At 42.7% G+C, this 22,177-nt stretch overlaps 1 protein-coding gene across 5 annotated transcripts; it reads left to right on the forward strand.

Moving 5' to 3' along the window:
* Positions 1-75: 75 nt before the first annotated feature.
* On the forward strand, positions 76-10,645 carry LITAF (lipopolysaccharide induced TNF factor). Of its 5 annotated transcripts, none has more exons than XM_027684252.1 (4): positions 76-199; positions 8,263-8,452; positions 8,844-9,000; positions 9,326-10,440. In XM_027684252.1, the coding sequence occupies exons 1-4, from the start codon at positions 197-199 to the stop codon at positions 9,432-9,434; spliced, it is 459 nt and encodes a 152-aa protein (XP_027540053.1). In that variant the 5' UTR covers positions 76-196; the 3' UTR covers positions 9,435-10,440. The 5 variants fall into 5 exon arrangements, with proteins under 5 accessions (XP_027540053.1, XP_027540057.1, XP_027540055.1 ...); XM_027684256.1 differs by having other exon boundaries at positions 100-199; positions 8,270-8,452; XM_027684254.1 differs by lacking the exon at positions 76-199 and adding an exon at positions 1,582-1,700 and having other exon boundaries at positions 9,326-10,645.
* The last annotated feature ends 11,532 nt before the right edge of the window (positions 10,646-22,177 follow it).

Raw genomic sequence — 22,177 nt, forward strand, 5'->3', positions numbered from 1 at the left:
GGCTGACTTGACTTGTTACTAAGCTGTCAAAGTTCCACTGACCATTACAGAACGTTCTGTTAACTGTGATGTCTGTGCTGTTTGCAGCAAGCTCCCAGATTCTGTGGTGACCTGGCCAACCATTGACTGACTAAAAGTGATTCTTCTTTCGCCCAGTGCCATCCAGCAAAATGTCTGGAAAGGCGGGAACTGGAGAATGGTGAGCTGGGTGGGAAGGAGGGCGGTTAGTGAGGGGAAATACACTCCTGTACCGGTACATGGATGCCAACCGCCTGCTGTATTGGGATATTGGATGCAAACAGTGGTAGGGCAAAAGGGAGAAATGTTGCTGGGGTCCCCAAGGAAGAGCATGAGCCAGCCTCTGATTAGATGCAAGAAAAAACACAGGAGAGAGCGTGGCAATTGGAGTAAGAAGGCTTCCAGTTGAAGGTCATGCCTTATTTTGCCATGTTCAGTCATGGCCTCCCTCTCCTCTGGCTTCTAAGCTGCTCATAGCCAACTCGAGAAGGGGATTTAGTTACTAAGAGAACAATTATTCCATTTTTAGTTAATCCAGGGTACCAAAGCCAAAATTACTCATGTTCTGCTCCTGAGAAAAATAATATATAATGTGGTTTCTTGAAAATGATGTATTCACCTCTATGTCTAGTTCTAATCCCACTGAATGCTGCCGAATCACAGTTCGCACCTTCTCCCTGTTCCCCCTGAGTCAGGGAGTGGGAGTATTCTCAATACTCAATACTCCAACATCGATGACATCCCCAGGCACCAGTACCTGCAGGTGATTCAGTAATTACTGTGACCGCAGAGCTTAATGTTGGGCTCACTGTCACTGGGGTAAGAGACCCTTTTGTCCTATAAAACCTGACTCCTTGCTCCAGGATGGGTTTGAATGGAAGCTTTGTGCATGTTGCTTAGGGAGAGGTCCAAGAAAGGATTTAAATAGAAAAATAGGACTTTAACCGATTTTAGATGCTTTCAGCCAAAAGGCTTAATGCACAATCCGTGCTGAGCCCACAGGGGTCATTAACTCCCTTCAGTCTGAGGTAGATTCACCCAAACTACAGCATATGAAGCGATCCCTGTTGAATTCCTTTCAGGGATTTGCCCAGTAATTCACTTGTTATCTTGGAGTTGGATAGAGAAAGGAGTGACATACTCCATGTTTTCCAAAGACTGAATCCAACTTAATTGCTTGTAAGGCACTAACTAAAATCACTGAATCTGTTGAAGGTTTTGTTGATCACTTTATGTGCTCTTGTACGTTGCCTGAAATAACTGATTTGGTAACCTATGGGGCATTGGAGAATTAGGGGAGGGCTTTTTTCCTCAAGTGTTACAGAACATGGAGCCTGCTGGAAAGCTGAAGATCACTGGTTTGTCAATCTGCGAGCGAACTCTTGGCAAAAGCCGCGGAGTTCCCGGTCCCGGGGACTGCCAAGTGCGTCAGGAGTGACTGTGCTTCCACCCAGTTTTCCCGTTCCCGTTCCCCGCCGCCCGCGCCCAGACGCGCCGCTCCCGCTGCCGGTGGGTCCGCGGGAGCGCTCGGGCGAGGCGGCTCCCGCCGACAGCCGCGGGAAGGGGAGGAGGAACCGCGGGTGGGGACGGGACGGGACAAGCCCTGTTGACGGGGGTGCACCCGGCGAGCGGAGCGGCGAGGCGAGCAGAGTGAGGAGGGTCGGCGGGCACGGCCCGGAGCGGTAAGGGCTGTGCCCGGAGCCGGGCGCGGACAGGGCAGAGCGGAGCGGGGGGACCTTGCTCCCGGCCCCGAGCGCTCCGGGCCGCTCCCGGCGCTCCGGCCGGGCCGGGGGAGCCCCCGGGGCACCGAGGGCTGGTTGGGGCTTGGGCGCAGCAGAGACCCGGGCGGGCGGCCCCGGCCCCGGGACGGTCCGCACAGCGCAGGCAGCCCGCGGGCGGTGGATCCTGCCCGGGGGGAGCGGGCTCGGGGTCGGCCAGGCAGGAGTTTCGTTTTCCCGAGTGTTTTGGGCGGCAGCCGGAACAGCCCCTTGGCTCGGGGAATGCGCTCGGGAACAGCTCATTTGGGACGGGCCCTGCCCTGCCCCAGGGAGGGGGTGACCGGCCCCAGCAGCACCCGGGGTGAAGCCGCTCGCAGGATTATTCCGAAACTGTTGATTACTTGGTTTATTACGAGGAGAACACAGCGTGTGGTGCTATTTCTACTTCTATTTTATACCAGTATAAAATTCCGTGTGACCTCGGTGCCATTGTTTGTTTTACTAAAATAATAGTATGTCAAAGTCCTTTTTTTTTTTATATAATTATTACTGAATTTTATTCTCTCACAAATGTCTGAGAAGTTTAAACGACTTTAAGATAATGTTTCTCAGCAGGCTGGCCAACTAGGAAGTTGTTGTCCGGAGTTCAGATAACCAGGGTGGTGGCCCAAATGAGTGCTGTGTTAGGGCTTGCTGCCGTGAACTGGAAAAGTCCCCAGTACTCCAATAAACCTGCACATCCTGCTGGATTTTTAACAAAAATTCGCTTCAACCTGTGTTTCATTCCAGGTGCTGATCGGTAGCTGTTTTAAACTCTGCTGTGCAGGGAGCCCCTCTAATTACCCGTGGTGCTGGAGGGCAGCTTGGCATTTCTAGTGAAGAGGACTGTATAGAAATTGTTTAATTTAAGGATTAAATTGTGTTAATTCTTAGCAAGAGATTATGGGAAGGGCAACAACAGATTTGTTTGGCTAAACTGGGTTAGGAAAGCTGTATTTGTAAGTGGTTCTTTACTGGGTGGGTTGTTGTTTGGTTGGTTGGTTGATTGGTTGGTTTGTTTTTTGCATACCAAGCAGAGAGGTGAGTTATTACCTTCTTTTTCCCTTGTCCCCAGTATAATATTGAAGTAGTGACCCTGATTGTGACACATGCTTGCACTGACTGTATGAAGTGATAGTTCAGTCTCTCAGTTCACATTTAAAGCAGAAGGGACATTAGAAAAATGAAGTTGAAAAGCTGAAGTTGTGGTTACCTCCACAATACTCAGTATTTTGAAGAGATTTTTTGTAGTCCTGTTGTCCTCTTTATTAGGAATTTTCATTTTGATAGATAACTTACAGGGACTCATATGTGCTTTGAGTTTTATACCGTTCACTTTGTAAATGTTTTACGTACTACAGTTTTGAAACTTTAACTTTAAAAAAAGGCAGGCACAGGAGAGGCGGTTGCCATGCCAGGGTTGCCACAAAGTGCTGTGAAGACCTGAGACCTGTTTACATCTGTCTTCAGTAAAGGGGGAAAAAAAAAAGGAAAGTGCAGAAAAAGCACAGGGGTAATTTTTAAATAGAAACAGTTGTTCAAAAGCAAGCAGTGGTAAGAAGTGAACATGCAACATAATTTAAAAATAAGTATTGACTGTTAAATATTGAGGCTAGAAGTGTTCATGTTGAAGTTATGATCATGATCATTTTGAAATCTGTGAAAGGGTGTTGATTTCTTAGAACTCACCCTTTGGTGATGCAGAGCTGAGGATGGTCTTTGGTCGAGCAGTGTCTGCAGAGCAGAAGTAGCTGTGTTGTGGTTTAACCCCGCCTGGCAAATGAGCACCAGCAGCTGCTCGCTCACTGCTCCCTCAGCAAGACTGGCTGAAGAGAACTGAAAGGGTAAAAGTGAGAAACCTCATGGGTTGAGATAAGAACTGTTTCATAATTGAAATAAAATAACAACAATAATAATAATAATAATAAAAAAGTTGTAATGAAAAGGAAAATTACAGAGAGAAATAAAACCCAGCAAGTGATGCAAATGAGAACAATTACTCACCACCAGCAAACTGATGCCTGGCCTGAGCAGCATTTCCCTCCCAGCCACCCTCTTCCTAGATTTATTGCTGAGTGTGATGCTGTATGGTCTGGAATATCCCAGCTGGGGTCAGCTGTCTCACCAGCATCCCCTCCCAGCTCCTAGTGCACCCCCAGCCAAAACCAGCCACTGTGACTGGGGGTGGTAGATCCTTATTCAGCTCTGTAGTTTAGTCACAAGGGGAAAACTTTTCTAAAGAAAACAGAAGGTCAGTGGTTTTTAAAAGTATAGCTGTGGGATACTTGATAATACAAAAACTGTCACTAAAACTTACTCAGTTTAGACATCTTTGGCTGCTCTCTTGTTCCCTTGTCAGTCTGCCAAAGCTGCAGTGTGAGTGTGAGAATGGTGGGAAGGAGCAGTGCCTGTCCCCAGGGTTACCAAATTACTGTCCCTGCCTACACACTGTGCACGCAGCCACATCTGTCCTTCTGCACCAGCTCCTGGTTACTTAGTTTGTCCTGGCTACTGTAACACCCGCGCTTGACTGAGTACACAGTTCCCTTTCTAACAAACCTTTTCACGTTTCCGCTTAGTCTACTGGGAAGACTGTTGGACTACTGAAATGCATAAACATTGGTGTTTGCTGACGTATCACCACGCCTCCAGTGCAGCGCATTAGCCCTGTGTAACCTGAAAGGGTGAACAAACTTGTGACAAGGTCTCTGTTGAAGTGTTCATAGACGTCACTGAAATCCTGATGAAAGCTGTGCTGCGTAAGGAAGGCAATTGCTGATATTCCAGAGATTTTTTTCTGTGCTCCAAGCATGGAAAGCAAAAAGGTGTGTGTCGTTGGGAACCCTGGATGGAGTGACTCCAGCCCTAATTGGATACTTAAGACTGAAATTCTTTTTCTTTGCACATTGTCTTTTGTCCCTGCAAAGTTCTCTGTAGGTTGAAAGGGCTTTTTGACTTGAGAAGCATAGTAAGAGGTGCTCCCTGGAGCCTGTTTTGAGAACTTGACCATAGAAATGTGTACAGGAATGGGCTTGGTTGGAGAAGAGCAGACATGGATTGCAAGTGGATTTGGTTTTGTTGCTTAGAAATAACACTTGCTTTGTTTTTGAGGTTTGCAGTCTGGAGATGTGTGTCCACAGAGCCTTATCCTTGTAGTTGAATGTTTAAGGGGGAGATTTTTGGATGGTGAGTGAGGAAAGGCTGAATAAATAGCTACCAGAGGAGGAACCACCAAGAATTTTAGATTACTTTTTTTTCTTTTTGATATATGGACAAGTGGCACGTACGATAAGGGGGATAAGGACTGGCTGCTGACTCAGCAGAGGAATTGGCTCACAGGGCTGATGAGGCACTGAGGGTGATTGGCTGCATAGCTGAGCTCTGCTTGTGCTGGCCTGGTGTGGTCAGAGTTGGTTATTCCCAGGTGGAGTGTGGAAGGAAAAGACAGCTGATCCTGGAGGGCAGCAGTGTCCACATGGACAGGTACAGATGTGAGTGGTGAGGAGGCAGCATGGACATTGTCAGACCAGCAGACGGGATGAGTTAAGGCTAAAACTTACTACAAAGTTTGGAGCCATGATAGGTGGGAGTTTCTAGAGCATCTCACAAAAATGCAAGAAAATCAAGCTTGTCTTATAACAGTCAGAAATTCATATGTTCTCAAATAGAGGTATTTACATTATGTCTTGTGAAGTAAGGGGGAAAACAGTCATGATCACTAATAAAACCCAGCTTCCTTTTGGTATCAAGATACTGGTCCAGAGTCTGCATTGCACTAGGTGTACACCAGTATTTGGGGCAGTGGGAGTATTGAACAGTCATACAGTTCCTATTGTTGCTGCCAGTCTGTACTTGAGATGAATTAGTGCTTCTGTGACCTGAACCAAGCTGGCAGCAGTGGAGGCAGTCCAGCAAGTGGCAGTTTTCTGGAGGATTGTCCTCAGTGAAGAATTCATTAAAGCAAATGAACTTGTTTGGTTTCCATCATGAGTGGTATCTTTTGCATCAGTTTTGTCATAACTTAGTATTTAGTCTTTAGTGCTTGGATACAATCAGAACTGGACTTCTGTCACCTTTTTCTAGAAGAATAAACTAACTTCTGTTTCCTGGGTTATTACAGAGTAATTTAGGTTGGACAGGTGTTGTTTGGATCAGCCACCTGCTTAGGACCTAGTTAGGTGAAGTCATTCAAGGCCTTTGGACTTTGTATGCACCTTTACTTTCACTGTTACATCTTCTAATTGCAAAGTGTGTTTTCTACTTTTGTTCTTGTTATGGAATTATTTAGAGCCAGCTAAAGTCCTGATGGGGAAATTCTGCATTATTGTCTGGCTTGTTTACTACTCCTTTTGTTTGCTTCTGGTAAAAACTCCCTAGTTGTAGTTTCTGTTTCCTTCCAGCTAATCTGTTCTGTGCCCTTGTGTGTTTTGCCTACAGATTTTGCTGGTATTCCTAGTGGGTGTCCTCTTGGACCTAAAGATTAGGTACCAGAGTCATCTGTGGGCAGCAACTTCGTGCTGTGTGTAACAAAAGTGCAACAGTCCAAGTAAATTTTCTTACTGCCTGAGACTTTTTTCCCCCCTTTATTTCTCTCCCTGCCAAGTGCAGGCTGTGCTGTGCTCTGTACCACCTCGAGGCCTGCTAAGGTAATGTCCTTCAAATTGAGGGCTATAGCTTCTTGGAATAAGCTTGGGCAGTGGGAGTATGTGAAGGATGCTATATCCAGGAGAAGGTGGTTGGGCTGGGAACAGGGCAGCAGGAGTACAGAGCCTGGCAGGAGTTTCTGAGACAAGCTGTGAGCTCTTAGGTTTGGATGGCAGTGGCTGAGAGGCAGTGGCTTGTCTCTTGGGCTCCTGGCAGCCACATGGATCTTCTGGTTTTGTTCTCAGTGGTGTCTGCTCCCGTGCTCAGCTGAAGTCCCTCGCATGCTGTGCTGTTTGACAGCCTTCCTCTGGCCCCATTTCTCCTGCCAGCTCCTCTGCTGTGCCCCCAGCAGGAGTTGTCAGCACTGTCTTCATCCTGGGCAGAAGCCAGGATGTCCCTGCTTGAGATCTGCTCTCTTGTACACAAACATGAATAACCCAATTTACATACGTCTTGTTTCTTTTCATCCCCCAAACACACTATTCAATAAAAGTCCCTGAGATAATGAAAGCTGCTAAGAAATCTAAGAAAATAACCAGTTGTTATGCTCCTATAAAAAGCATGCTTTGTTGATGATATTGCCACCTCGTTCATCACTTGGGTGGCCAGATACAGACTTGCTTTATTTTCTTGTCCTTGCTTTATGTTGTGGTTTAACCCCATCCGGCAGCTCAACACCACAAAACTGCTCACGACTCTCCTGGTGGGGAGGAGAACCAGAAGAAAGCAGGATCTGTTGCTTGTTGTCTGGTCTCTGCAGCCAGCACAAGTAACTAGTCTGCTTTCACTTCAGTAGAATGGTTTCTGAATGCTGTACCTTTTCCCCCCCTTTAGGCCAACTTGGTTCTGTATGCAGAGCAGTAGAACTCTGCAGAAAGGAATGGACTGGAGGGGTGCTTTGTCCCAGTGTTTTTCCAGTGTGTGTGTATATTCCAAATACAAGTTGCACTTCCCATATAGTACTGAGTGAAAAGATTTGCATGAACACGGAGTGATTGTGCAACAACAGAATGGAATGTGGCTCTTGGAGAGCTGTCTGATGGTCCTTAAGAGGAGGAGAAAAAGGGAGATGATGAAGTCAGCACTGATGTTCCACAGAGAATGGTGGGCAGACTATAGGAAGTGCGTAGGTGGGGAGGAGGAGAGGAAGTCTGCACTGAAACCACAGTTGTTTCTTTCCATTTTGGGAAAAAGCGATGGTCAGCGTTCTTATCCTCTGGAATGAAATAAGAATTGGTGGAGGAGAGTTGCATTACAAACTCATTAAAACTTTGTTAAATGGCAAAAATGGCAACCTTAGATATATTTGAGGGTCATAAAGCTTTGAGTAGAGTTGGATATACTTAATTGTTTGGGTTTCTTTTTCCTTCAATGTAAATATTTTTTATTTCAAATCACAGCAGAGATACATACTGGTTTTTAAATATTTTCATTTCAAACAGTCAGGCTCATGTTGGCTAGCAACTACCACGTGGCCTGTCGTACTGTTTGATTTTTCAGGTGAACAAGAGGGATCAGAAATACTGTTCTTGGAGAATTAGGAGACTGCCAGATAGATTAGCATACTAATAAAGATGCCCCACATCCCTGTTTTAGCATTTTTAACTTAGAAAGGGAGAACTGGTATTTACTGCCCTGTGAGAAGGAAGTGGGAAGTAGGCAACAAGAACAAAGAAACTGAGGTCAACATTTAACGCTATCAGAAACAAATACCAGTCAATAGACTTTGTGCTGGTAAAAGTCCATTTTAATCTAGTTATCTTCTTGCTTCTGAATTGAGCCTAATTATTTATTACTTGCCCTTAATAAATAATGTCTTTTATTACAATTTTCTCTCTGTTATGTTTTAGATACCATGTCTGCTCCAAGTGTCAACCCTATCCCATCTGCACCACCTTCTTATGAGGAAAGTGTAGGAATCAATATGAACTACCCTCACCCCTATCCTGTTCCTGGCCCTGGACTGAAGCCAGATGTGAAGGGAATGAACCCTCCTCCATACATGGGACAGCCTGCACCAGGAAATAACCCCAGTAAGCCTCAAAAACTCTTCTGTACCTCAGGCTGAGGAGGTGTCAAGTGGCTGTGTCACAGGTGCTGTCAGAAGATGAAAGATCTCACCACCTTCCAAAAAATACTTTTGAAGGGAATAACATGAACCGATTCTCATGAATCCTTCAGTGTGCACTAATATCAATAACATCATTTGGCTTTCTGCAGTTTTTAGTGCACCCTTATTCTTAAGACAATGTATTTCTGCATTAGCAAATGCCACGGTGGTTTCTCTTTGTCATTGTGTATTTATCTCATTGCTCTGAGCCCCTAATATTTCAAAGTTATAGCTGGTTCTGGCTCAGGGGAAATTGCTTACTGTTCTTTTTTCCTTATTTGCTCATTGATTAAACAGCATATTTCTCTGCCCAGTTAGAGTTCAGACGGTGTATGTGCAGCAACCAGTGGTGTTTTATGACCGCCCAGTTCAGATGTGCTGCCCCGCCTGTAACCAGATGATAGTGACACGTCTCTCCTACGAGGCAGGAGCTCTGACTTGGCTGTCCTGTGGTGGCCTCTGCCTGCTGGGGTAGGTCAAGTCCAGTTTCCCCTTTTTTTACTTCTTACCTGACTGTTTATAGCTCTAAAGAGAAACAGAGCTCTCAGCTTTGCTTTGTCTTTCTGTCTGAGGCCTGAGCCTTTGTGGTTCAAATAGCCTACATCTGCATTTATGTCCTGGAGGACCTTAAAGCAGCTCTGGAACACTATAGACTCCAGAGCCATGTGTGTTCTTCCTGAAGCTTCATGGCACCAGTTTTACTGATGGATTTCACAGGAAATATAATTTAACTTTTTGTGTATGGAACAAGTGGTAAACCAGTGTTTTTCTCCTTTTTATTTTTTTCCCTTTGCAGGTGTATAGGAGGCTGCTGCTTGTTTCCATTCTGCATTAACGCTCTCAAGGATGTGGATCACACCTGTCCGAACTGCAATACTCTTCTTGGTGCTTACAAACGTTTCTAGGCAGTGTTAAAACATTGATTGATGAAGTTGGTTAGCACCTCTACAAGCCCTCTCTGAAGCTTCATGGAGACTGCTCATTTCTGTGCATCTTGTCACTGGAAACCAATAAAAAGCAATGTTTCTTACTAGGTTGTTTGAATACAAGTTTGCCTGAGGGGATTTTCACTTAGGTCTGTAAAAAGTCTACATAATCTGTATGGGCCACTCAGTCCAGCAGCAGCTGAGAGCAATGGAACGTTTCCCTTTTTGCTTTATGCAAAACAGGTTGGTGATGTTCTGCAGGTAATCTTAATCATGTTGCACGTTGTGCTTGCTGCAGTCTCAGCACAGACCGAGAGGAGGATGCCTATGGAGAACTCTTTAGGCTCATGCTTGGTGTCAATGCTTTGGCAACAGCACTGTTTACACTCTGGCAGAGAGTTGCCTCAGAGACAGGTGCCCTTCTTTGACAAAAGAAATTATTTGCTGGCATCTTTTCATGAGCACTAGAATTCACTTTAAAACTTGGAAGAGAACCAAACCTAAAGGCTTCTTCCTTCTTGGAGGTTGCTTTGCCAAATGGACAACTCAGGTTATTGTGCATCAGTGGTGATTGAATCCAGTATCTGAATTTTCTTACCAGTTTCAAGTCTCTAATCTGCAGTAAAGGTGTTCACACAGGAATTTTTAAGAGATACTTGTCCAGTGTTTGTCTGGAGTTTTTTGTTACCGCTGACTGCAAGTCTGTTAAGTGTTCTCTTCATCCCAGAGAGCCTTGGTTATAGCATTGGAAAACTTCCTTATGCATTTTTATAAGTCAGCTGATAGATCATGCACAAACCTCAGCCTTTTCTAAAGGCTTGAATTCTGCCTGAAAAACATAGATAAAGGACCTGGGCTTCTAACTGTTGATCTGCTTGTTAATTACTATTTCTTTATTAAGAAGGCTAAATGTTTGTTAAGGAGTTTCTCTGACTTGTACTATGATTTTTTTAAAGTGAAATAAAAGATAAATTTTGTTTTCAGATATGCTTATTTAAGACAATAATCACAAAAAACTAGGGAATGAGGCTCTGAAGGTTGAAGTAATTTCCATGTCATAAGCAGCAGATTTGATGCATTTGAATGATACCTGTCCAGAAAAGGCAGACAGGTGTTTAAACAAGGCTATGATGGTAACACTGTGTTAACCTCTGTAAAAGTAAAAAACTGAAATAAATACAAATAAAAAATACTGCATTTACTGTTCTTGCCAAATGTGCCTTCTGTAAATACCTGCTATAAATTAGTTTTTCAAAAATCTTTCAACACTTCAGGTTTGAAATCCAGTCATTCTGTAGATCACATACAACCTCTGGGCCTCCTGTTAATTAGTTTCTGTAAACTGCTGCTGCTTGTGAGTCAGTCTGCAAGTGGTTTAAGAGCTTCCTTGTGCATTTGGAAAAGGTTTCTGGTCTCTCCGTACCATAAGAATTTACATCAGTAGCTACTAACTGTCAAAAGAACAAAGGAGATAAAAAGCTGGTAGTTTTGTAGCTTTCCACGTTGATGTTGCAGCACCAGCACATGGTTTTGTCTGCTGGTGCTCCACCATAGTGCTCTCCGAGATCTTGAAGGGCCTGGCTGATGCTGCGTTGAATTTTCTGTTCTGGTGGCATAAGCAAGACAAAAGTGTGTTACTGGAAAGCAGCACAACCCCACTGGGTGTCACAGAAAATGTGCTGCTTGTCAGTTTATCACCAGAGCAAGGCAGGAGGAAGCGATGAAGATTGCAGAGTTCCCAAACTTGGTATTTGCTTGCATGGTAGGGAGGATTTTTAGTTCTGTTAGTACCTCTGTTAGTCACTCTGGTCTGGGTAATCCTCCAATACATTAATTTGATAAGTTTTCTAGTTGTTATTCTCTTAGCTCCTTTTTTCTCTCCAGAGTGATGGTTGGAAAATCTGAGGTGGTGGCACCAGAATATAGAACACTGACCAAAACAAAAGTGCTTTTCTTTGTTTTATGTGCACAGTCCATTGCTTCTCTTTGAGTTCCTTGTATGGATTGAGAGTGGGACATACAATGTTGGCAGCTCTTCAGTCTAGTTCAGCATTCTGCAAAACTTTCTGCTGCCCCTTCTATACTTAAATTTCCTTAAATGCAAAGCCTGTGTTTGTTCTCTTGCGTATGGAATTATCTACAGAATGCACCACTTTGTTAAACTTATCTTGGAAAAACAAATGCAGGATATAATTTGCCTTGTGTGAAAGCACTTTGTGTTTATAATGTTGAAATTATTGTTTGGGTTTTTTTTAAAACTGACTCTTTTTAAAATAAAAACTTTGCCTTTCCTATCTAGTGGTTGTAATTGGAAAATTGTACCACTTGGACTGTTTCCAAACATATGGAGAGCTGAAATGTTAAGAAATGTTATTACAGGGAGAAGTTTTTCAGTGTCACCTGGGCCAAGTCTCTGATGAATGGCATTCTCCACCCTGCAGACCAACTGTCACACATGGAGCCACATGGAAAATGTGTTGTTTTCCTGCAACTCAGGCATATTAAATAGTTTTTCAGTTAAAACACTTCTGGGTAAAATTTTCACCTGCAATACAACTAAGCAAACACACATAAATATGGCTCCATGTTCACATACTAGTAACCAGTGGAGAAAAAATAGATACCAAATATCACTGTATTTAGTTGGAAAGAATCCCTATTAATCAGGTAAGAATACCCTGGGGTTTCTTTAATGTCTGAAGCACTTTTGTTTTTTATGAGGTGCAGAAAATACAGGAAGGTGATGTTAATACCTCAAACAATTTTGTTCTAATGCATTGGGATTTATTTTATTAAGTAACTTTATGGTTATTTTGGTAATAAGCAAGTGGTGAACAAATGGTTTTTCTTCTGTTGGCAGATACAGAGGTGACATGCAGACTTTATGGGCTCATCCTATTTTCACAAATAAGTAAGGAAGGGGCATAGGCTGTCTGAAAACCTCCAGCCTTCCATGACAAATTCAGGTGAAGCCTTCCCCTACTCCTACCTGCATTAGTTTTCCAGGATGACATTGCTTTCTGTTAGACTTTGACAGTGTTATTTCCATTGGTTTTCTATTTTTCATAGACAGAATTTTACACAATGTTAAAATTCTGTTGAGGCTTGAGCCAGAAGGAAATAAAATTTGATTTGTCATCCAAAATAAAAGCTGTTAAAACCAGTAAAAAGCAGCTGATTGCCTTACCAGAGGGAGCTGTTAGCAAGTTCAGTGTGGTTTCCAAAAGTTGCTATTTATTGCAGTGTTTGTGAAAATACTTCTGTCAGTCTAACCACAAGTTCTTTTCTGAAGAAATGAATTGTGATTTGTCTACTCAAACCCAGTGAAACATTCTTCATAACTGAGCAGCAAGAGGTAAGTATTGTCATTCTGGAAGTAAAAACTAAGAAGTGAAAGTCCTGTGACGAAGGTGTGAAGTGTTCAGAGTTCAGGTGAATTGTATTTTATATAATTTAGGATGACTTTTAATGTATTTTTGTGAGAGGAATACCCTCCTGTGTGATATGCTGGGTGTGAATCCAGTATAGAAATAAATTTGCCAATGAGCATCTTACTACTTTTTCAAAGCAGGACACCAAAAGGTGCATATGAAACCTACTGATTTCAAAGGAAGTGCTTCTTGTTATCACTTGTAATTGATTTTAACAGTCTGAAAATCTAATGTCTGTTTGAACAGGTGGCTGTGTGGTCTGGAATTGCTAAAAGTAGTTGTGTCTGTGTCGAGAATGAACTCAGAATGAGTAGGCGGGTTTTTATAGTCCTTTTGTGGTTGGCTGCTTCATCGTTGTAACAAAAAAATCCCCCAAAAAAGCAGCTTCAGCGACCTCCAGAGGACTGTTGCATTACCGGGTGTGTGACAGGCACCGCTCTGGGACCTAAAGCCGTGGTGCATTTGGGTGTGACTGCAGGGCGGTCACAAAAACATTAGGGGGGAAAAAAGACAACCCCCAAGCCATTTCCACCTCTTGCTCCACACAGCCTCTGAAGCGCCTTCTCCTGGTCGGTGGTTTGTCTTGACAACTAGTTGTACTAAAGTTACCTCAGGCTCATGCCTCGTAAAATGCTTTTGTTGTTCACAAAGTAGTGCTGAAGATTTTTCTCTCTCTAGGATGATAGAATCACAGAGTCATGAAGGTTGGAGAAGAACTCCGAGATCCGCGAGCCCAACCATTACCCTAACTCTGCCAGGTCCAACACTCAGCCGTGTCCCCAAGCACCACATCCACGTGCTTTTTGAACGTTTCCAGGGACGGCGATTCCCACTTTCCCTGTACACCCTCTTCCAATGCTTGGTCACCCTTTCAGGGAGCTGTAGAGAGAGAGGTCTCCCCTGAAGCCTCCTTTTCTAAACACCTGGGCTGAACCCCCCCAGCTGCTCCTCATCAGGTGTGATGAGGGGCTCCTTTGCTTTGCTTTGCCCTGGATACGCTGCGGCAGCTTCATGTCCTTCTTGGAGCGAGGGGCCCAGACCTGGACACAGGGCTGGAGGTGCGGACACATCACCCCGTTTCCCCGCAGCCCGCGCTGGCCCATTTCGACCCCGGCCGCGGGGCTTTCAGGTAACCCTTCCATGGCTTGATTTCCTCTGGGAAAGTGGGTTGGGAAGTGCCGGTGCCTCCCGGCCCCGCGCGGTGTTGGGGCGTTTTCCCCGGAGCTGCGGCGCTCCCGGAGCGCTGGGAAGGGCTCGGTGCCCTGAGGGGCTCCGGGGGTCGCTCCAGGCTCATTTTGGGTCCGGAACCAGCCAAAGCTCCCGGACTCCCTATTCCGTAGGCACAGGGAGGTGAGTGCGCTGGAGTCGAGTTTGGAGCTGTATCCGAGGGCGCTTCCCTCCTGCTCTGAGCTGTCGGGGTTAAACATGAGTGTTACAATAATACCACGTTTAAAATATTTGTGGGGACTTTAACAGAATAGATTTTCCCAGTTTGTTAAAGGTCAGATTTTCTTGGCAATACTGGTGCACCGTTTTCAGGTGTCCCCAGGCAGGCTTACCCTGTTGTGTGCCAGATGGTAATTTTTATTAAATTAATTTTCCAAACTTGAGTACTGTATCCATTAAAACGGGGGATTACTTTTCTGAGGCTTACAGCCAGCGTGGGTCTCCTGTGTGTCATTAAACAAGTGTGTCTGTAGCACACGTGCCAGTATTTTCTTCAGTATTTTAAGATTACTTAGGATGGCAACATGGTGGAAATTTCAGGAGGTTCTTTGTCAGTTTCTTTTGGGGGAGTTGTTTTGATTGTTTTTTTTAGAAAAATCTCATATGGGGGAAGGTAGAAAAAGTGCTTAAAAAATGTTAAATTTGAGTCTTGGGCTGCATCCTGCACTTACCAACCACTACACAAGAGGAGTCAGTCAAGTGCACAGGACACTGATGCCATCCATGTTTTATCTCAGAGGTTTGGCTTCGGAGTGCGTTTAAGAGTCAAATACAATTCAGGCATTTAATTCCTAGTTTAGAAATTTCAATACAAAGAGCCCCAAATCTGTGCTATACTGAAAGCAGCTGAAATATTTTCAGCAAAAAAGCCCTGGAGTTTCATTTGCAAATTTCTTTGTTCTTGGGTCTATGAAACTCAAGATTCAAGCAAGCTCAGATTTATAAATTCTGGAATGTGCTTATATACCTACAATGAAATATTTTTCTTTTTTTTTATTAATATAGTTTCTTCCCTAAGAAATGGGAAGCTGCAAAACTAAAACTTGAAATTCAAATACAAATTTGATTATTTTAGAGAGGTGTGATTTACATCTCTGACTGAAAAATCAGAGCAATACAATTTGAACAAAATAGAAAATTATATGCAGTTACCAGGTGACATTGCACTCTATTTTCTTTCTCCAAGCCAAAACCCAAATCCTCAAGCTGCTCTGTTCCAGCAGTCCTTTTCATTTATAACATACCTCAGGGTCACAACCTGAATCTGAGTTTGATCTGTGAGTCTTTCAATAAGCTGACATGGAACCCATTCTGTAATTCAATGAAAAACTAGAATGAATACCAGACTAACTCAGCAGATTAAAAATGGCAAACTCAACAAATCACAAGATTTCCACATCCAAATCTGTGAAGCAGTTTCAAAATTAGAATAGTCTGAAAAATCACCGTGAAGGAAGAAGAAAGATTTCTCAGTTACTGTTTTGGGTTGATTGTGGGAAATTTGAGCCACTGTATGAAACCTGTAAGATGTCAAAACTCTGAGTTTGACATTTGGTAGATCAGGGATTTTGACAGAGGGGCCCAGCTTTCATCATGGAATATTTTATTGACTCTTTAGGCTGGAATTGCTCTCTCACAACATCTTTAGTTATTGATGTTTGCAAAGCTTATGTGAGAAGTTGCTTTCCCTTTAATATTTGTAAGCTTTTTGTGAGCAAATGTTACCTTGTGGAGTAAGTAAATTCAGGAGAGAGGCTGTAACAGCACAGGCTTAACAGGGGGGAGTAGTATGGGATTGTTATCTATAATTTCTACTTGTGAATCTGGTTTGAAGTAAACAGTAGCTCAGGGTAAACTGGAGAGCAGAGCGTTTGCTCAGCTGTGATGCCATATACTTAATCTCTTTTCCTTGCAGTTTTGTGGAATTTCTAATATGTTAACTTCTCTTTTTTTGCAAAAGGGTTGGAATGCTGTCGGAGATGGGATCATTGTTTGTGTGTGTCTGTCTCTCCCCCTTGCTATACATGCGCCCCTTCCCCTCTGCCAGAGCCCCTCCTCTGGCTGCAAGAGGGGAGTTGAAATAGTGAGACCCTGCTTTGTGAAGGAAATTTTCTTTCACTGCCTTGCTCAGAGGTGCCTTTGAGAGGAGAACTGATGTGTTTTTGTTAACTTCTGGTCAGAGGAGGTGCTTTCGATGGCCATGGGGTTGCACGCCATCATTTTACTCTGTGCTGTTGTGGCAGGAGCTTCTAGGAGTAAGTAGAAGAAACTTTTTCCTCTGCTCTCAACGCAGAATACTTCTGCTAAGGAATGATCTCGCTAGCAAAACTTCTGAGATGTTGTAAATTATGTTACAACTTGTAGGTTTGTGGTAATTCTTGTAGCAGCTTTGTCTTGATTTTCAGCGTGGTGTAGCCGTTTGCTTTGCTGAGCTCTCTGGGTGGTACTGGGCAAGTGGGAGAGCTCTACCTGGAAAGAAGTGCATCTTCCTTCAGCATTTTAGGGAAAGCATCAGAAACACTGGGGTTGTGCCAGTCATTTCATTATTCTCACATGAAAATACTTTGTTAGTATTGTGTTCTAAAATTGTGCTCACTTTGGTATTTGGCAGATGAAGGATTCTGAGAAGTGTGAATAGATCATGAACTGTCAGTAGTGTGGTCCTTTGTTATTCATGTCAGTTGAAGGGAGATAAGTGTGGGCTGTTTTCAGAACCAAAATAAATGAAGGAAGAAAATCTAAAATTTAAAAAGAACAAAGCAAAGAGCAGAAACCCTAAATTTAGGCACCCTAACAAAGTTAATCAGGTGCCTGACTGTCCAGGGTGCTCAGTCTCCCACACTCTGCCTGTGATGAGCAGGTTTAACAATTCTGAGCTCAGCATTCAGGTATCCACAGGTGCCTCCTGATGCTGCATTGAACAGTTGGATTTTCCAAGTTTGTCTTACCATATTTGTTTTAAGGTTCTTTAATAAGTTGTACGAGTTTCTTTGTTAAAGTTCTTAACTTAACACTGCCTTTTCCCACTGTTTAAAAGAAAGGGGGGGCTAGATTGCCCTTTTCTCACCTAATCCACTCTCTAGGATGATCTAGGGATGATTTTTTTCCCTCCAAGGAAACTGAGAAATGTGATATGTTTGGAATATTAAAATTAATGCACATGGTTTATGTACAGATAAGTATATTTATAAAAATTAATAGTAGAGAAATAATTCTCATGTATTACATGACCTGGTCTCTCTGTGCCCAAAAGTTTTATCACTTTGCAGGTATCTCTAGCACTGGATCAGGTTTGCTTGAAAATAATGTTATTCATACTTTGGAAGATAAAACCTGAAGTTCTATACAGAGAATTAATTCTGCAAAATGAAAAAGAGCATTTGATGGGAAGAAATATAAGTGTGGGATAAGATCTTTTCAAGAAAAATGTAATTCTACTCTCTAGAAACTTAAATTTTAATTTGGGATTAAAAATGTATGTAAGATCGAGGGGGGGGTGTGAAGAAACAAATCCTTTCTTGTTTTTGTCCTAAATCCAGTGAATTCTCTTCTTTCCTCCTGCCAATAGTTTTGAACATTTAACAACAGGGATTAAGAGAAGGGAAAATTAGTTTGAAATAAATAATATTAATGTGGATTTTTAAATGTTGTAATTTGACAAGGGCATTTCCTTTGGGCTCATGTAAAACACCCAAAAGCCCAGAACCAGAATGAAGAGGTTCTTTTACCTTCTGTCTCCAGGGAGAGACAAAGCTGAGCAGCACAGGGGTGTTAGTTACTGCTTCACAGAGAGGCTCATTAGCTTTTCATAGCATAGGGGTTGGGGTGATTGTACTTATTATTGAATTGCTTGGGGGAGCTACTTTTAAGAAAAGTTTATCAATTATGGCAAGTTAGGGCTGAATGTTTCTAGTACTAATTAAATAATACACGATTTATTACTCAAGTAACATTTTCTTTCAGTGTGGCACATACAAGTGTAGCAGGACTATGTAATTGATTTTGGCTGTTCCTACTAGTCCAGTCCTTTTGAGTTCCCTGTCATGCCTGCAGAGGCAATCACAGTGATGCAGAGGAAATGGATACCCTAAAAATTTCATTCACCCTCAAAAACTCCTCTGTGAAAAGAGACTTTTTCTTCCAGTTCATCATGGATTTTTTTACTGTCTAGCAGTGCTTTCAATAACTGCTGCATGTAATTCTGCCAGGCTCATTTAAGGTCATTCAGCATCAGAGCATTGGAATGAAAGTCCTCCTAGCTCAGTGTGCAGAGGTGTGTGCACAGAATGAGGAGAAGGAGTGGAAGCTCTGTACCAGCAGCCCCAGCTGTTTGCCCTGTTGGTGCCAATGTGAATCTACAGCAGTTCCATCTGTGTGGTGTGTTCTACACCCCCTTGAACTCCCTGCTCTCCTAGTCAAAGTCTGAATGAAAGTCATGCTGGAGAACAGGCTCTCCAGTGTTAAAGGACATCTGAACCAACCGCCACGCTCAAGTTGTGATGTTTGTGTTCCTTAGTGTGCTGCTGCAGCAAAAGTTTTTCTTAGGCAGTAAAGCTTGCTCTTGTTCTCAGTGATGCTTAGGATTTCTTGAATGACCATGTACAGTAAAAGTCATAGCTATGTAGAAATTTTCCTGAACTGCAATAAAGTTAAAAGACCATGGATATGAAGAAGTGTGGTGGATAAAATACGTATTTCTTTCTTGGATTAAGAAATTGTTTTTTAAATTTGCTTGGTAGCCACTGTATTGTTGCATTTCCATGTTTACCTCAATAAATACACTAAGGCAGGTCATTCCTTTATGTATGTGCTTGTGAGTAAGACGTGTGGAATGGGGTGAGAGCAAAGTCTTGTCCCTGTGTACTGGGTAGAAAAACTGTCATGGATTTATTTATTTGTTTTTAGGACCATGCTTTGGTTTCAGTTATTTCACTGAAATTTAAAAGCAGCAGGTCTGTACTGAGCTGCACACACGTTTTCAGTGCTCTTCTGTTCTCTTGCCTGTCATTGCAGGATCCTCAGAGAGTTTAAGTTATGGAGCTTCTTGTTTTGCAGAGTGTGTAGGTGAGTAAAACAAGACTGTACTCAGGCCTTTTATGTGATAAGGAAGGAGGGATTTTTCCTTCCCTTCTGTAGGGATGTTGTGTTCTGAGAGGAATGATACTTTTGTCTGAGGAATCAGCATTCATGGAGGTAGAGGAGAAGTTCCACCAAGCTTTACCAGGCTCACGCTTGCCTAAAGTTCACATTCTGTGCACTCAGAAAGCTCCCAGACTTTAAAGCTGAGCAAGGACTAAATGAGTGCAGGACTAAACCCAGCCATGGGCATTAAGAGCACTGCAAATGCATCAGCAGATCTACTTCATCTGGCTCTTGCTACTGTCTGAAAGGTGTCAGAAGAACATCATGCTGTGAATGCACTGCATCCCTTTTCTGCCCTTGGAAATTATCTTCCTGCCTCAAAGGAGTTTGTGAGGTTCTGTGCATAGGAGAGAGGGGAAGGATTTTCACCTTCTGTGCAGGAGCTATGGCCAGTGTGCAGGGTGCTTTGAGAAACACAGTTCTTTCTGGATTTTTAAAAAGATTAAAAGGTAGAAAAAAAATAGGGGAAGGGGGAAGCCTAATAAACCGAAAAAAACACTCCATTTTTTTGTTTGTTTCCTAGGACACAGTGCATGGTACTTCCCCAAAAGAGCTAGATACAGCTACAGGTATTCAGCAGTAACCAGCACATTCCTGCAGGGAAATATTCACAAAAGAAGTGGCATCTCTCTGGAGAGCACAGTGATCATCGAGGTATTGGGGAATTGCCAGATGGTTTTGGAAGTAAGTATTGTCATGACAGTCTGAGAGATTGGGAAGAGCTGACATGGAACCTTACCTTTCTTTGGGATTATTGCTACATTTCAGACCCTCGTGTTTCTTGTAATTAAAAGCCAGTTGAATTCTGGATCTCATAATTAGAATTGCAGCATTGCTTTGATGTGACACAATGAAATACATTGCCTATATCTTTGCTCCTAGGTGCAAGATGTACAGATCAAGAAAAGTTTTGCATCCAGAGAGGAGTCTCTGAAGGAAGTGGACAGTCTAAGGTAGAAAACTTAATCTGGTGTAGTTATGGGGTTTTTTTGAAGCTATATGGCTTAGCAGCGACTTGACTGGACGTTGTTCACTGTGTTTCATACTACGTTTAGGTTTAGAGTTTCTTTTGATTTTTTTTGAAAAAGCAAGGATCGAGATATGCACACTACCAGCAAAATGAGAGGTATTTGGTCCAAATAGGTTTTTTTTTAAACCTCATTTTCATCCCTTCATATTTAAAAACAGTTGGAGAGTAGACTATTAAAATTATTCCAGGCACAAATTACCAGGCCTCTAGCTGGTTAGCAGCCTGTATGGATCACAGATCTCTAGGCTGTAGTTGTTACTTGTACAGATTCTTGAGTTTTGAAGTACATTTCAGAAGTTATTGGTTAGGAAGAGTCTCACAATGCAAAACATTGGGGTTTTTTTTTCCTTCCAGGATATTTAAACTGCGTTTATTTATCTAACTTAATTTTCTTCCTTTTACGTTCTTGGTTTTAGTAGCTCATTCATAACATATGTCAGTGTTTTTCTCGTTGACTTGCCAAGGTATAGTCTCTAGTGTAGATGCCTATACAAAAAGATCTCTTCAAGCTCTGGAGGTCTGGCATTTTCCCAGCGAGCTGACGCTTCTTGTGTTGTCGAAAGAAAAGCAGTTCTGTTGTCTGATTAAGCTCAGCCTTGTAATCTTCCTCTTTGTCTTGCCACTTGGATTCTCAGCCTTTAAACAACACTGAAAACTGAGGTAATTGACTCAATTCAAAGGGTCAAAAAGAGCAAGCATTGGAGTAAATGCATTGCTTTTTATATTAATCAGGAAGAACTTTCTGTTCCCCAGTGTGGGCAGTGGTATCAGAGTTCAAATGAGAGTATAGGCACATCTTCTGTGAAGTTCTTTGGAGGATTTTCATAGCTGTAAGAGCAGTTGTGTCTTGTTCTTTGCAGAGAAGCCAAAAAATAGAGATAGCAAAGAAAGCATTCAGTGAAGCTTGGCTATTGAAAATGATTATTCACACGAGTAAACCTTATTAGCATTTGCCTCAGCCTATTGTGAACATACAGTAGTCTGGCTTGTCCTCTGAACACGCATGTAATTTCCACAAATAGTAGCAAAAGCAGCCACAGTTGCCTAGGAGTTCAGAACCCCTTATCCCATGTGCCCAGTCTCTTCCTCTGGAAAGACTTATCCAGATGTTGGTGTGTTTAAAGTTTACCTCTTACTCTGTGACTGGGTTGATGAGATGAACGATTAGTTCCACAGTTAATGGGCAGGTGAACTGTCTGTCTCCCTGTATGGGAGCTGAACACTGGGCTACTGCAGAATTCTTCCTTTGGATGGCTTATTTTTCCCCATTTAGAGGGGAATTATATAATTAAAGTATATTATATAAGGAGTGAAAATCAATGTTAAAAAGCGATCTCTTGCAAATGTAGAAAATGCTGTGTACTCTGGGATAGCAAAAGCAGTTAGGGAGTGTACTGACAGCAGAGGTGGGGGAGCAAATTTGGGATAAAGCCCAAGTATAAACACCTAGCAGAGCAGGAAGGTATGGGTTCATTGGAAAGCAGTTGCTCTTGTGTATGACACCTGAAGAGACGTAATGTTACTTTGCAGTTCAGACAGGCCTTCCAATGCTAAAGGTACCCTAAATTATAAAATGGAATTTCTTTCTTACATTGAACAAGAACATTAAGTGTATTCACTTGTAAAGAATTCACCCGGAGCTGCTTTTATTAGACGTTACAATTATGTCAAGGATGCTGTGATTATCTTGAGAGGATTTATTTTTAGGGTTTTATGAGGGGTTTTTTAAGGACTCCTAGGGTCAGGGTGGATTTATGAAGAATAAAGGCATGCTATAAAGAGTGGAGATACAGAGTGAGAGATATCCATTGTGGAGGAACAGCTCTGTTGAGGAATCTGAGTCTGTCATAGACCGACTTGCACTATTTGAAGCAAGAAACAATAAACTATTT

This window comes from Neopelma chrysocephalum, unplaced genomic scaffold (assembly GCF_003984885.1).
Source record: "Neopelma chrysocephalum unplaced genomic scaffold, ASM398488v2 Primary Assembly neopelma1_65c, whole genome shotgun sequence".
Classification (NCBI taxonomy): domain Eukaryota; kingdom Metazoa; phylum Chordata; class Aves; order Passeriformes; family Pipridae; genus Neopelma; species Neopelma chrysocephalum.

Excerpts from the sequence above, each read along its gene's own strand:
- LITAF (XM_027684252.1), top strand. Across the intron at positions 8,453-8,843 it reads TGCACCAGGAAATAACCCCA|TTAGAGTTCAGACGGTGTAT; the intron begins GTAAGCCTCAAA and ends TTCTCTGCCCAG. Across the intron at positions 9,001-9,325 it reads GGTGGCCTCTGCCTGCTGGG|GTGTATAGGAGGCTGCTGCT; the intron begins GTAGGTCAAGTC and ends TTCCCTTTGCAG.